General features: G+C 41.0%; 1 protein-coding gene across 5 annotated transcripts in view; it reads right to left on the bottom strand.

Annotated features, from left to right (window-relative positions):
- Positions 1–4,669: 4,669 nt before the first annotated feature.
- The window catches only part of samd10b (sterile alpha motif domain containing 10b), a 103,214-nt gene continuing 91,396 nt past the window's right edge, over positions 4,670–16,487 (bottom strand). For 4 of the 5 annotated variants that reach the window (XM_079588013.1, XM_079588012.1, XM_079588015.1 and 1 more), the window contains exon 6: positions 4,676–7,285. In XM_079588013.1, coding sequence (XP_079444139.1) covers positions 7,263–7,285 — 23 coding nt within the window. In that variant the 3' untranslated portion in view covers positions 4,676–7,262. Of the gene's footprint in view, positions 7,286–16,487 lie in introns of all 5 variants that reach the window. The other variant, XM_079588011.1, reaches the window with a different exon arrangement.

The raw sequence follows: 16,487 nt of genomic DNA on the forward strand, positions 1-16,487 counted from the left end.
TGCTAGCAATAGCATGCTAGCTTTGAAAACATGAGATCCCATCCTCCCTTCAGAGCGTCTCCAAAGCCACGCTTCCTCCAAAGCGCATGAACATGTACAGCCGAGTTTGCAAAGTGTCACGAGAGACGGTGTTAAATTACCTCATGTCTCAAAGCACATAACATTACAATAATAATGAACGTAAACAACTTGCAGGGATCTTACTTAAACCACCCAACTGCTGCAGATTAATTTTGGTGTTGATAGCGTTGACATAGAAACGCAAAAATCGGGATTTGAACAGCTCTGGGTAGAACCCGGGGTTGCCATCTTGTAACTATGGTAGTTACGACATGGCGTGAATGCAACATAGGCTCGCTGTTTTGGTTCAGGAGGAACAACGAAAACAACCAAAAAATTAGCTACCCTACCTTTAACATAAAATTGTGACAAATAAAGTTGCAATTACCTTTTTTTTCTTCCTGTGGCAGAAACAGGCTTTCAGACAACATGGAAGGCTAATTCTGAAAAAGGATATAGATAAGTTGCAAACAAACTGATACATAAGCATTGTGTCCAATTCGTAAAGTCCTTACGTCAGCAACTTCACATTTGAGGTATGAATGTGTAATTTATTCTAAAAACCCATTGAAAACTCATAAGGGAACTATGGCTTGAAAATGGAAATTTTGTTACGCGTTTTAGCTTACAAACCGAACAGCTCTTTTGAGTATTGAATGATTTTGAGAGGCTTTAGAAGTGGTTTCAAAACATGAAAATGAGAAGGGGAGAAATAATGGATGTGGGCCAGATGCACACAGTGGGAAATAAACTGGTGATTAAAGGAATGTGGAGGAGTTTCAGGAAGATCATAATGAATGGCTGTCTTTCAAAACCTAGTGGGCTGCTTAACTAAACAGTGTTTTTGGGCATCATAGCCAGGTTTCAATGCATCAATCATGTTAAACTAGTGGGCTAAGCAGTTAGCTTGCTAAGCGACGGCTAAAATACACAAAAGAAGGGGAGTGTTTAATTTCACCTTAAGTAGCTTCAGTCAATTTGTATTATATGTGATATATACTTTATGTTCTGCTTAGAACACGATGTCACTGCAAAAAAAATAATAATAATATGTAGATGTAGCCCAGTGTAGCCTACTCTGGCTGATTTAGTCAGGATAAATTATTAATTTGAGTTGTATTAATTCAACCCACCAAGGTAGCTCAGTTGGTTTTGAGAGGATGAAAAAGACAAAAGTTGGCAACAAGAAAGGCAATAGGTTTAAGATATAGTTAAGCTAAAATAAATATTTTCACCCATGGCGTGTGAACTTTTTGACTGTGGGCCTGCTGAAGTGAATCAGCTTCCTGTAGTGTGACCAGGAGAAGCTTGAGGTATTCAGACACACGGCTCAGAGGACCCTCATGAATAAAATAGCATGCCGACTAACTCCCCTCCATCTCAGCCTGCGCTGCACTGGTGTGAAGAGATCTGCTCTGCAGGAGCGGAGAGAACACCTGTGGATGTGAGAGAGAAAGATGGGAAAACCAGTGCACTGCATGACTTGTAAAATATCTAATGGTGAAGAAAGATCAAATGAAATGTCTTGTTACTGAAAAAGAATTTGAGTGAATGATTCACTAAAATTTAAGGACTAATTGTCCTTAATGGTTCCCTCAAAAATATTAAGCAGCACAACTATTTTTAACATTTATTACATGACATTTTTTTCGAGCAGAAAATCTGCATATTAGAATGATTTCTGAAGGATCATGTGACATTGACAATGCTGTGCCATTACTGGAATAAATTACATTTTAAAATATATTCAAATAGAAAACTGTAATGTTTTTTATTTATATTATAATATTTATGATAATCACATTATAGAAATGTTTATAATATTTCACAATATTAGTGTCACGGCTGGTTGCAGGAAGGGAGAGAAGAAGCAGGATCTATTTGATGAACTGAAGACCATGAACTGAAACAAACGTGGATTAAATACATAGAACATAACAACATGATTAACTAGACACAGGTGTAGCACATGAGGGCACATCAAAAACTATGACATCAAATAAAGGAAAACTCAGACCAGGACAAAACAGGGAAAAACACAGATGAAACCTGACATTTACACCCTTCCCCAGTAGGCGCCTCGTGGCACCATAACCAAAAACATCACCAAAGTGCAGGGGAGAGGGTTACCAAAAACTCTGTGGGTGGGAAGGAGGGCTAAACGGTAACAGCCCTCTGTTGGGCGGGACCAGCGGAGACAAAGGAGCTTGGCTGTTGGGTGGGACCAGTGGAGATTAAGGAGCCTGGCTACTTCGCAGGACCAACAGAGACAAAGGAGCTTGGCTGTTGGGCGGGACCAGCGGAGACAAAGGAGCTTGGCTGTTGGGCGGGACCAGCGGAGATAAAGGACCTTGGCTGCTGGGCGGGACCAGCAGAGACAAATGAGCTTGGCTGTTGGGCGGGACCAGCGGAGATAAAGGACCTTGGCTGCTGGGCGGGACCAGCAGAGACAAATGAGCTTGGCTGTTGGGCGGGACCAGCGGAGACAAAGGACCTTGGCTGCTGGGCGGGACAAGCAGAGACAAAGGAGGGTTGGCTGCTGGGCGGGACCAGCGGAAACAAAGGAGCTCGGCTGTTGGGCGGGACCAGCGGCGACAAAGGAGCTTGGCTGTTAGGGTGGGACCAGCGGCGACAAAGGAGCTTGGCTGCTGGGCGGGAGAAGCAGAGACAAAGGAGGGTTGGCTGCTGGGCGGGACCAGCGGAAACAAAGGAGCTCGGCTGTTGGGCGGGACCAGCGGCGACAAAGGAGCTTGGCTGTTAGGGTGGGACCAGCGGCGACAAAGGAGCTTGGCTGTTGGGTGGGACCAGCGGAGATTAAGGAGCCTGGCTACTTGGCAGGACCGACAGAAACAAAGGAGCTTGGCTGTTGGGCGGGACCAGTGGAGAAGAAAGGAGCTTGGCTGCTGGGCGGGACAAGCAGAGACGAAGGAGCTTGGCTGTTGGGCGGGACCAGCGAAGACAAAGGAGCTTGGCTGTTGGGCGGGACCAGCAGAGACAAAGGAGCTTGGCTGTTGGGTGGGACCAGCGGTGACAAAGGAGCTTGGCTGTTGGGTGGAACCAGCGGAGATTAAGGAGCCTGGCTACTTGGCAGGACCGACAGAGACAAAGGAGCTTGGCTGTTGGGCGGGACCAGTGGAGAAGAAAGGAGCTTGGCTGCTGGGCGGGACAAGCAGAGACGAAGGAGCTTGGCTGTTGGGCGGGACCAGCGAAGACAAAGGAGCTTGGCTGTTGGGCGGGACAAGCAGAGACAAAGGAGGGTTGGCTGCTGGGCGGGACCAGCGGAGACAAAGGAGCTTGGCTGTTGGGCGGGACCAGCGGCGACAAAGGAGCTTGGCTGTTGGGTGGGACCAGCGGCGACAAAGGAGCTTGGCTGTTGGGTGGGACCAGCGGAGATTAAGGAGCCTGGCTACTTGGCAGGACCGACAGAGACAAAGGAGCTTGGCTGTTGGGCGGGACCAGTGGAGAAGAAAGGAGCTTGGCTGCTGGGCGGGACAAGCAGAGACGAAGGAGCTTGGCTGCTGGGCGGGAAAAGCAGAGACGAAGGAGCTTGGCTGTTGGGCGGGACCAGCGGAGACAAAGGAGCTTGGCTGTTGGGCGGGACCAGCGGAGACGAAGGAGCTTGGCTGTTGGGCCGGACCAGCGGAGACAAAGGAGCTTGGCTGTTGGGCAGGACCAGCGGAGACGAAGGAGCTTGGCTGTTGGGCGGAACCAGCGGAGACGAAGGAGCTTGGCTGCTGGGTGGGACCAGCAGAGACGAAGGAGCTTGGCTGTTGGGCGGGACCAGCGGAGACGAAGGAGCTTGGCTGCTGGGTGGGACCAGCGGAGACAAAGGAGCTTGGCTGCTGGGCGGGACTAGCGGAGATGAAGGAGCCTGGCTACTGCGCAGGACCAACAGAGACGAAGGAGCTTTGCTTCTGGGTGGGACCAGCGGAGGAAGGGCCAGGGAACAGGTTGGGAATGGAGAGATCATCCAACCAGTCAGGACCAGCTAAGGGTGAAGGAGTTTGAGGATGGGCAGAAGGGAGGTGACAGGCTCCGTGTCCTCCAAGTCAATGAGCCATTCCTCATCCTCTGGCTCTGGGAGGGACCAGGAAGTGGGTGCAGGCTTCGGGATTTACCAGGCAACGGGCTCTGTCTCTGGGACGGGCATTGTGGCTCAGGCTTCGGGTCCATGGTGGTTGTAGGCTCTAGAACTAGGTCAGTGGCATGGGCTCTGTTTCTGGGTCCCTGCGGGCATGACGAGGGACTGGATAGGCTCTGAAAGACAAGTGGGGACTGGTTTGGTTGCTGTAGGGTTGGGACCCTCCTCTCTCTCACATACGGTGGAGGGGGATACACAGTGAAAAAGCACCCATTCCACATACTCACAAAGCATCCCGCGAGGACCATCTCCAGGCAGGCGAGTTTTCGTCTGGGCATTGAGTCCTGCCCGGAAAAGTCAGGGTAACGAATGAGGTGAGCCAGATCTAAGAAACTCTGAGTGTGGTCCTCGAGGAAGCGATCCGCTGTGAGAGATGGACGATCTATCCTGCTGCTAGATCCATCAAATTGGGTCAGTTTCTCTGTCACAGCTGGTTGCAGGAAGGGAGAGTAGAAGCTGTATCTATTTGCAACAGTCAATTTTATTTACAAAAGACCAAAACAAAAAACACACTGGAGACCATGAAAGAGCAGGAGATAAAGCATCCCAACATAATACAGACGAGAACCAACCATAAGCTGAAACAAATTGGGATTACAGCACATGAGGCCAAATCAAAAACCATGACAACAAACAAAGGAAAACTCAAACAATTAATGATTTGATCGAAGAAATGTAGCCTTGGTGAGCATAAGAGACTTCAAAAACATGTTTTTAAATATTAAACAGTAGTATTTCTGTAAAGCTGCTTTGAAACAATATGTATTGTGAAAAGCGCTATACAAATACATTTGAATTGAATTGAATTATACATTTATATTTAAGATTTATGTTTATATTTAAAATTTAGATACATATTTTTTTTTATATATTTAACACAGTTAACTTTGCATTTGGATGACCATACTATAATTGTTTCAATCAATTGTGAAAGAGAAAATTTGAATATGAAAATCTTTATTTTTTAAAACTTTATTCCAAAACACAAATATACATCTGTCTTTGCCACACCATGTCTTGTATAATCATGTTAATAGCAGGTCATTACATAACCAATGTTCATTTCCCTCTTTTTTGCATAACAAGATTGAAAAGAAACCCATTGCTTGTCTGGAGGGGAAAAAATGCTTGTGTGTCAGGATGCAGGAATCAGCAAAACACTCTGGAGTACCATCTTTTATTATGTCAAATCAAATTTCAGAGATAATTCCGGCCTGTCAGTCCCACATAAACACTTTTAACCCGGATGGACTGAACTGGTTTGTGTCAGGTGGCCAGAATTCCGTCAGCTTTGAATACATTGAGAAAAAGCACTGAACAATGACTGGTGTCATGAGCATCAGATAATCACTCCGAGATTCCAACTGCTTTGTGAAAATGAGATTTTACTGTAAGTCAGGCCCTTTTCTCTAAACACAGACAAACATTCGAGCCTCCTAAACAAACATGCTACTGCATCACAGTGAAGTTCAGTGGAGCGTTCAGGATTTTACCAAACTAATGGCAAAATCACAAAATGGAAAGAATTACAGTATTCTCTCCGAAAAAGGTAATTTTTCATACCAGAGGAAATATAGAAAATACTTAACATGCCTTCTTACGTTCTTGATGATAACAAACCTCATTACTCAAAAGGCTAGTTCACACAGCCAGCTACATTTCAATCATTTAAAGTTGACTATTGGATTTAGTATGTTGGGAAACACAACTGCCATGTTCATACTGAACCAACAAACACCAACGTAGTTAAATACACCGATGACCGATCCAATGAAACCCAACAACTATTTGGTGTTCTCTTCAATCTACTGCTCTGTCATTACAATAGTTCACCTGAAAGAAAAAAAACTTAATATAACGTACTTGCAGAGTTAAGGATTGCTTCATCTTGGAACGCAACACCAAATTGAGCTAGAATCTAGAAGCATTTGATTGCGTAGAGTATGTTGCAGACCTAAAGATTCTGATTGTAAGGTAGCTACTCTAAAAACAGGTCTAGCCATGCAGACATGTGGCAGCGCCATACATTATTGCTTTGTAAAGGAGGACGACTGGGACTTCTACGAGTGACAATGATCTAGACACATACTGTAACTCCTAGACCTCCTAGAGTAAAGGTATATTCATATTCGGATTCTTTGATATATTAGGAGAAAACCTCTACATTGTGTGCAAGATTTCAACATGAGACTGAAATCAAAAATATAACAGTGCATTCATGAAGGTAACAACAGGAACAACATAGAAAGCAATAGAACATCCTGAGAAGGAAATAAAAATGGTGGTTGGTTTTTAAGTGTGCACATCTGATATAATTAACATTCAATGTTCTTTTTTAAACAAATTGTCATTAATATCCAGTTTCAGATCATGTAGTCTTTGTTTTTGTCGGTGTGAACGTCCCTTTAGTCTGTTGTGTAGAAGTCAGGAATGGGGAAATGTTGGATAATCAAACTTCATGCCCTATTCTACATATAATTCTCTTTCTTACATCTGCAAATGGAATGATACAATCTATCGTGAGAGGTAGGAGGAGGAATTGTCTGTTGTTCCCACACTTGTAGAAACAAGATTTATTCCGCACTGCATCTACGTCCATTCTGAGCGAGTGATGCTGGGTCAAAAGAGCAGGGCTATCAGACATCTGAACACTTTAAACCTCAGGGAATCAAGAGGTGTTGCTCCCTCAGCATGATCTGAGATCTGGATCTGAGATCAACTTCTTGAGAGGTCTTGATCCAATCCATGTCCTTACTCTTGTCTGACAGAGCTCTGCTTGGTTGGGTAGGTTTTGTAGAGATGAAGTGAGACTTGAATCTTATCACTATATTACAGTTTTAGAGTCCGACTTTGTCCTTTTGAGTCTTTGAAACCCCATCCAGTTTTGCATAAAAAGACGGTCCTGTCTGTTAAATTGGTGTGGAGTTAACGGTCTCCTCTACAGCTCCACCGCCAGGCAGATTCTCTCTCTCTCTCTCTCTCTCTGACTGTCTGTCTGTAGCAGGAACAAGGCCTCTTGTATCCGCAGGGAAGACGAGAGAGCTGCCAAAAGGATAGTGAGCTAAGAAATGTTGCCGAAGGAAGCTGTAAAGAGAGAAAAGAGACAGGAGAATGAAAAAGAGCATAAATTATTCATGTGATTGCAGGAAATAACATGTAGAGAAGGGATGTGCATCACAGAACCTCTGTTGTTAGACATTTACTCACTATCTCAAACTTTACCTTTTCATCTATAAGATCCCTCTGGACCTCCCATGTTCTCCCAACTAATGTGCATTTTATCAGGGAGATATTCAAAGCCTTAAAAACACCCCCATATATAACCATGTATCATGTGCACATTTCAGATGAAGGGAAAGCTGTCACTGTACACTCTTAAATATAAAATGGCAATTGAAGAACCTTTCAGTGAATAGTTCTCAAAATAGCTTTTTTTTATTTAGTGTGAAGAACATTACTCTAAAGAACCTTTTTTGCTATGGAAAGACTTCATGCATTTTTAAGGTTCTTCATGGAATCATTGATGCCAATAAAGAACCAGATACCTTTATTTGACCACAATCCCACAAGGGAGCATGATTAAGAGTTTCATTTAATACCAGAAAGTACAGAAACTACTAACTAATATCTGTGTGTGTAACATTTTAGACTATTTACAGTCTCTCCAAAGTCTCCTTATAGGGATAGTTCACCCAAAAATGAAAATTATTTAATCATTTACTCACCCTGATGTCTTCCTAACCTGCATGACGTTCTTTTTTCTGTGGAACATAAAAGATGTTTTGAAGAATTTTCAAACAATTGAAGTCAATGGTAACCAAAACCGCTTGGTCACCGACATTCTTCAAAATATCTCCTTTATGTTTCACAGAATAAGAAAGAAAGTCATACAAGTTTGTAAAGATATGAGGGTTCACTTGGCAGGCAGACATGTAAAATAGTATGTAAAATAGGCCATACAAAATAGTGATGGGAGAAACTGAGCTTTTTGAAACTCTGAATCAATTGAACCAATAGCTCTGTACCGTTTAAGACACATACCAGGACAAACCGCTTGAGAGTGGTTAACCCTTAAAAGCATACCTCAGGTCTTCAGTGTCCCGGGACGTCATTCACTACCCCCTCCTCATTCATTTTTTAAAGTTTGACTTCAACCTTCTTAGTATTCCTCAATAAATTCATTATAAACAATATAACAAGAAAAGAACGTGCCAATGTCTGATACATAATGATAAAGTGACGCTTCATTCATAGGCAGAAAACAAAAGAATAGGAAGAATCATCAGCAAAGCTTGAAATGGCTCAAAGATTTACTGCAGAGCAAGTACTGAACACAATGAAATATTAGGAAATGATCTGAAGAGAAAACCCAAAAGTGGCGTTGCATTATCACTTTTTATTCTGCGTTTAGACGAGCGTTATTGGGGGGAAATCTGCGTGCATATGGTGACGCAAAAGTGTGTGAAATTCGATGTAGTGTGCACTCCAGGCGGCTAGGTGGCAATGTAAAGCACTGAAAGTGAAAGAGCCGCTGACACTCGGCGCTCTTCGTGTGTCGCTCAAAAATGGTAAAAAAAAAATATATTTTTGTCAATGAAATTAATGCTATATTTTAGTTTGATAATGTTTTGTTATTTTCCTGTACTGGTGCATGCCTCTGACGTAAACACGTATATTTTTACGTTTTCACCCGCGAGCGTTCTCGTGTAAACAGGGCCTTAGTGTCACTGTCACTTGAAGCTGTCAGTGATCAAAATATTGATGAAGAAGTTGAAAACGATAGTTTTGAGAATATGTTTGAGATGGCGAATATGAGCCAGATGCTGAATGTACTGGGAAATGAGCTCTGATGAGGACAGTGATGATGGTATAAAACATACCAAACTGAACCCTTCCAAGCTCCGAAAGTTAACAAAATATGCTTTATTTTATTCTTCTGTAATTATAATATCAGGAGAGTTTTATATTATCGCGACAGGCAGAGATCCATCAGTGTTAGATATAGAACCGGGTCACTAAAGACCCGAATATGTACAGTATGATTGGGAAAACATTCATGAATTTAAGGGTTAAGGGTTTACCTTGAGATCAACAGCCTCTAGTGTCAAACCACTGAAATTTCGATGACTTCAATTTTCTGCAATTATGCATGTGACTTGGCCAGTTTGATTCCACCGAAACAAAACAAGAGTCACAAAGGATTCAAAGTTTAATTTAATCAAAAGTGCCTATTGCTAATACAAATACAGCTAATATCTATTGTCTGACAAAATTATGTTTCAATAACATACTTCAGATCACATGTACTGCATTATCTGACAACAATGGTATCTGTATGGCTTCTTTTGCTAAAATTATCCTAAAAAATGGTTTCTGTCTCATTTAACCGATTTTACGTTTAACTGACTTCCATTCCTTCCAACATAAGCTCATTGGAAAAAGACACCTGTACCTAAATTTTTGCACAACTCGTACCTATACATACAATCCCCTGCAGTTTCCAGCTGAAATGAACACTAGTGAAAGTAAAACACCAACAACTTTTAGTGCAAGATACTGTACATTTTGACGTTCGCATCACATAACCAGCTCCCTAAAGTTCTTCTAATGTAGTAAACTCACCAAGTACAGCGTTGCACTTGCTACATTAGAAGACAGGCCGCCATTTATCTCATTAGATTTTAAAAAAGAGCAAAAAAATGGTATGGATTTGCACAAATATTGTTCAAATTGTATTTTTTTTTTATATAAAAAAAATGCTTCAGAAACCCCAAATTCTTAACATTCAGATGTGCGGCAAGCCATCATTCATACTGGAAGTGAGACACGCCGGCCAGATGTTGTTTGAGTGGAGGTTGTCTAACGGTAGCAATTAACATAATTCTCAAGAACATCATGGCTTGCTATATTTCTTATCTGTCACCAGCAGAGAGTGTTATCGGAGAAAACTGCAGGAAGGATCTTTTCATCAAGGGCAGAAACAAAAAGGACTAGACAAAATGAGATCACATCAGAATACATTATAACTGTAGCAGCTGACAGGAAACACGGCGTGATTTTTTTTTTTTTTTGGAAAGCAATCAGTTTGTAGGGAATGTAAAAAAAAAGCTGATTGCAATTTAGAGATGCGTTTCTTTCGGCCTGGGCAATCAATGATAGTCTTGTTCAATCTGATGAAATATAAAAGTGTGATGGAGCGACCAATTCAAGTCACCGAACAATGGACAATCAGAGACAAACGCTTTTGAGGAAAGGAACAGGTGGAATGGCTTGTGCTGCCGTGACATCAAATGACACAGTGCCAGAGCCGCTGAAAGTCAGAATGGTTGGTGAATGTGTGTTATCTGCTGCACTGCCTCTGATGAAGACACCTGATTACTGACGTCCATCTAGTAACATTTACAATGGAAAGAGAGAGAGCAAAGGAAGGGAGAGGTTAAGATACCGACCCACTACTTCCAAACAACCCGATTTCAGTAGAAAAGTAGTTTTTTCAGTAGCATGTGAATAATAAATGCTATTTAAATGTCTTAATTTAACTGGCTTAATCTAAGCCCTGTCTGTGAAACCAGGCCTATATTTATTTTAGGTTACACTATATTTGACGGTGTCCTTGTTACACATGGTAAATTATTTTATAAAACGGTTAGTTCCAATCCTTGATTCTAATTGGTCAATAGCTGTGTTTTATTGACGATAAAACATGGCTATGACCGCTTTACCCAACAGTTCTATGTATCACTACATAACACCCCTAGCAACCACTCTTATCAACTTAAACATATGTTTGTTCTCATCGATATTGTTCATTGAAGCTAGAGTAGAGTATTGTGAGAGATCGAGTAAGCGAGTGTAGCTGCATTTACAGTAGACATAGCATTTTCCTACAGGTCAGTCCTATATTCATAAAAAATCTGTTTGAATGTCCGCTGCGATATCTTGTCCTTTTAAAGTCCACATGATATCAAAATTGACCATATTTACTTTGTTTGCCCAATTTTTTTTGTGGTGAACAATTCATCCATGCAATTCAATCCACACAAAAACAAATTTTGGCTTCATAATCTTCAATCAAAATCTGAAAATACCCCTCCCCTCTGCATTGGAGGACCTTCCCTGATGACGTAGGTTTGACGGTTTTGGTGTCTGTTTAACATCCGTAACCACGCCCCTCCAACTCACAGTAGACAGGCTGAATGAAACACCTACTTTTCTAGATCCAATCAGGTGCTAGTTGAAAAAAAAAAGCCATACCCACTATTTTTCCTCATTTAGTATTCTGTTTCTCTCGGAAATACGTCACAACACTGAGATAAAGTCGGTTGCAACTTCCGGTTCACGCAGACTTTAACAGTTAAGGGGTTTTCCTGTGCCTATATAGTCATCTGTCAGTTGCGTCTTTCTTGTCCGTGATCACAAGTTTGAGTCCTTTCAATGTAAAAGTCTTCTCTACTGACTGACTCACTCATAAAGACAGTCTTTGCCGCCATCTATTGGCGAAATAATGTATGTAACTTCTGTTGCTGTTTAGGTCAGGGACAATTCTTTCCAGCGGAAGGAAGGCTTTTAGTGATTTTACTTCATGAAAGTTGCATAGATACATATTTTTCGGCTTTAATATTTGTATTGTGTGGTAACCGTTTTACAGCTAGTGCTGTATCGTGAGTAAGTCACGGCGGACTCAGCTTCGCGTCGTGCCTAAAAACGCCCTTCAGCCGTGACTTATTCACGATACAGCACAGCCTCTCGTAACGTTACCTTATTGCTTACATAAATGACACATTATAACATGCATGCAACTGATGCATGCAACAATGTACTTAGTAATAACAGTAAATTATGCATAATTACATGAAACTAACCTTCAACCAAACCCCTAACCCTATAGTAAGTACATGTAGTTGCTTAATATTAATCAGTACTTAAATATATAATTACACTGTAATAAAGTGTAACCTTATATATTCTATTTAAATTATATATCATATTTATATTTATTTGATATATTTAAATGCTGTGCTGTAGAAAGAGTCATTTTGAAAGAACACAGGGTTTGTCATAAATAATGACAGTTTTGTTTTTGTCTGAATGCTTTAAAAAAAGAGAGAAACAAGCTGAAAATGTGGACAGAGGAGCTTGTAGCAGATGTTGGGAAGGGCCTCGGGATGCTCTCCTGATGGAAACAGGCACATGGAAGAGACAAGCTGATTACGCTAGCGGATGTCTCAGGGAGCTCGTGTGGGTCGCTCTCTTCCCGAGACTTCCCGGCAGGTTCACAGTGTTTGCTACATCAACATTTAATTGGCTCGTTGAAGACTTATCATTTCATTGAGCATCAAGAAATCTATCCCGTTTAACGATTGTGCATTTCCTGTTGCGTTTAAAATGTCTTCAAAGTAGTACAATGACTTTTCCCAGATCTTCATTTCCTGGTATGGAATGAAACTTTAAAGCCTTTCGATTTTACAGTTCTCCTAAATGGCACACAAGCAAAGTGCAGAGCGCCGCACGTAAAAGATTCATGAAAACATCGTGCATTAATATGTACGAACCCTTTTCAGGAAAAACGTCTACGCAATATTAGTGTTTAAATACACATGAGGAGGCAGCGAGTGACATCTCAAACACGACAATGATACAAAAAAAAGAGACTTTTCCATGCAACTGACTTGTTTTGTTAACAGGAACAAATGATTGCATTGTTTGCTATGATGAATCAGTGGATCACGTGTTTTTCTCTTTGTGTGAGATGTTTAAAGTCTAATACAGTGGGGCGATTGGGTGGTAATTTGGAGAAGAGGTAATAAGGTTTGGTGTTTCAATAGAAACAGCAATTATAGTGTTGGGAGAATCTGCCTCGCTCTCGGGTAAATTGCTTCGGTGTGAGGAAGGGAGGAGGGTTCGGCGAGGGAGGAAGAGGGCTGAATTACTTTGGCCTTACTTGGAACCAAAAGAACAAAGCAATTTAGAAGAGTACAGAGGCAACATTTCAGAGGATAAATACCAGATAGCAATTGGACTGAAAGGTCAATCTAAGCCTTCGAATCACTCATGTGAGCGTTATGAGCTTTAACAGAGAGAGCAAGATAAGTCCATGTTGATCATTAATAAACAATGCTAAATGATTGGGAAGGGGACAGAAAGCTATTACCCTTACTGATATATATATATATATATATATATATATATATATATATATATATATATATATATATATACCACTTTCCTGCTAAATCTCCAATGTCCTGGCAAATGAAAAAAGCTGCTAAAAAAAAGCTAATCATGACTTATTTGTGACCCTTGCTGACAAAATGAGTCAGAATGAGCGAATTTTCAAAAATGAGTTCTTGTTATTTTCACATTCTCCATTAAAAAACCTTTACAATGATGTATGATTTGTTGGATTACGATAGAGCAAATAAAGCAATAAGTAAAGCAATAAGGCCCTTGTGTTTTACAGTGGGTTTAGAGCAGCTAAGGGGCGTTGTTAGGCACGGCACGGAGCTTGTCTCTTCCAAGAAGCTTATTGCTTTTATAAAACGGTTACTCCATAAAAAATATTCATTTTAATATTTATTTTATTCAAATGTCTTCAAAGTCATTGTACTTTGAAGACATTTTATTCATAAAATAAACACCAGCAACAAAAAATATAACTTCAGAACACATTTATTCCCCCGCCAAGCAATGTAGTTCCAAAGAGGTTGCTAAAGCAACACATGCAGCAACAAAGAATCACAAACGGCAGTTGCGCAGTAATACTAATGGCGTGTTCACACCAAACGCAAAGTGTATATTCGCATCGTGTTACTCGCTCTAGATTACTTGCGGGATGTTTTTCTTGTTTTTTGCGTCACTCACGAATAAAAACATCCCGCGAAAAGGAGTGTGTCATCATCATCAACAACAACACAGTATCTCCTCCATTTTCGACAACAGTGATAGTAACCGGACGTATCAATGAGCTCTTCGTTGATTGGCTTGCGCAACTAAGCGGCATGCAAATTTTCCGATTGAGTAGAAATTTTTCAACTTTTCAAGATTGAGGCGATTATCGAGCGTTCGCGGCAAACGCGTCGCCCAATTCGCATCATTCGCGCCGCCTGGCGAATTCGCATCTATTCGCGTCTTTGCATTGACTTTGTATGTCGGTCACAGGTGTGTGTTTGTTGAGTAATTTACAACGGCTTCGAACGCGGCACAACCAATCAGAATCAAGGACTGGAACTATCCGTTTTATCAAGTTAATTTTGAAAAGTTTTCTGAAGGTTGCAAAACAAAATCATCTAGCAACCATACCTTAAAATCCATGGTAATAACACCAAATTAATCTGTAGGGATATGTTCAACCTTTTCTGCTTAGCAGTCAGTCTGAGAAGTGTGTCATTGGTTAAGGGCTACACATGTAGCAATCCATGTAGCAGAATCATCCAACAAAATATAAATAATAACAATAAATAACAAATTGCACCATCTCATGTTAACAAGTTTATATAAAAAAAAAAAAAAGACATTTGTGAAAGAATTTTCATGATTTTTCCTGCGTGGATGTGTGGCCAGATTAATAGTGATCAAGACAGCTATAGTAGGAGAGCTCATTTTAATACAGTCATGACAGTTTCATATTGTGTCCATGCCCAAATATTGTTCAAGATTTGCAACATTAATGTCCACAACCATCTTGTTTAGCTGGTGGCACATTATCACCGAAGTAGTCATTAATAAGTCGAGCAAAATGTTCCACGTTAATCGTTCCGAGAAGATTAGCCGACCGCAGTGCATTTAAAGCATTAGCCACACTCACTCTCAACTTACAAAACAAGCATATATTGACAAAATATTGAATTAAAAGCTTGAAAATTTGAAATGAATCGTGTTGGATAAGGATGGATGCTTTCATGACATTTCAATATTACGACAGGTTAGCAACATGCTGGTTTTGTTTACATCATGGGCATGAAAATCACATTTCATTGGTTCAGACTCACGCCATCGAGAATTCGCTCATTTTCTGTTCCACGGAAGAAATAAAGTCATACAGGTTTGGAACGACATGAGGGTGTGTAAACGATGACCGCATTTTAATTTTGGGTTAATCTATCCCTTTAACTCCCAAGAATTAAGAAGCACAAAAACCTCCTACATCAACACCAAAAACACTTGCCCCCTCAGTTCATTTACATCACCATCATCCAAAGCGTAGATCAAGACCCTTTTATGGCCAGAGTGGTTGTCTAGTTTTTCACCCGATCAATATTTCATATTTTCATTCATGCCCACTGAATCAAAAATGACAGGCCGCTATAGACGGCCTCTCTTTAGACATCCGCTGGAAACCCTGCTGGCTGAGAGACGCGTCTAAGAATAAACTCGCACAAGCCGTGTCCTCCAGCCATGCCAGCCCAACGGTCCCCAGGAGACAGATTTAACTCGCACTGACAGGTGATGTCAACTATCAGAAACCAACTAATCAGCTTTGGCGGGACCGTCCTCCCCTCTCCAACACCCTTCACCTGCTTGAACCCTCACACGAGTCCTCTGTTCGAACCTCAGGTGAGGATTTCTTCCATTGGGTGGCTCAATTAGATTTCTTTATCACAGCACGGAGGCCAGGACTTGGTGAACTGTTAAATTAAATTTGCCCCCTAAGCTGCTGGGAGAATTCCCTGACACAGCGTTTAAGTGGTCTCTAATTCCCTCTCCTTGTTAATGTGGGGTACACTGGGGTTTGACACTTGCTGAGGCGGGAGTTCTGAGGACGCGTCTCGCTCCGAGGAGACCCTGATACTTTGTGTCTTTCACTACGGGTTGTCCTTTGAAACTTTTGACAGTTGGATTTAAGCGAGCTTCAAACGAAGAGAAGAGCTTTTGTGTGTCCCCCCAAAAAAGACTTGCATCCCAAAAGACTCAATGCCGAATAAAACATGGATATACAGTGTGTTATTTTGGCAGCTCTTTTCACTAAGGTGCCATTAGTTAACATTGGTTAACGGCATTGGTTAAAATGAACTGACGATGAAAAAAAATACTTCTAAAGCATTTTTTAATGCCAGTTAATGCTAATTTCATCAATTACTAATACATTATTAAAATCTGTTTATATTATTATATTATCTGTTTATATTATTTAATGGACCTGAGCTAACATAGTTGAATTTTTTTATTAACTAATTTTTACAAAGTTTAATAAATACTGTAACAAATGTATTGCTCATTGTTAGTTCATGTTAATTAATGCATTAACTAATGGGATATTATACAGCAGTGATTTCTGGTCTTCGAATTT

This window comes from Phoxinus phoxinus, assembly GCF_949152265.1.
Source record: "Phoxinus phoxinus genome assembly, chromosome: 18".
NCBI lineage: Eukaryota > Metazoa > Chordata > Actinopteri > Cypriniformes > Leuciscidae > Phoxinus > Phoxinus phoxinus.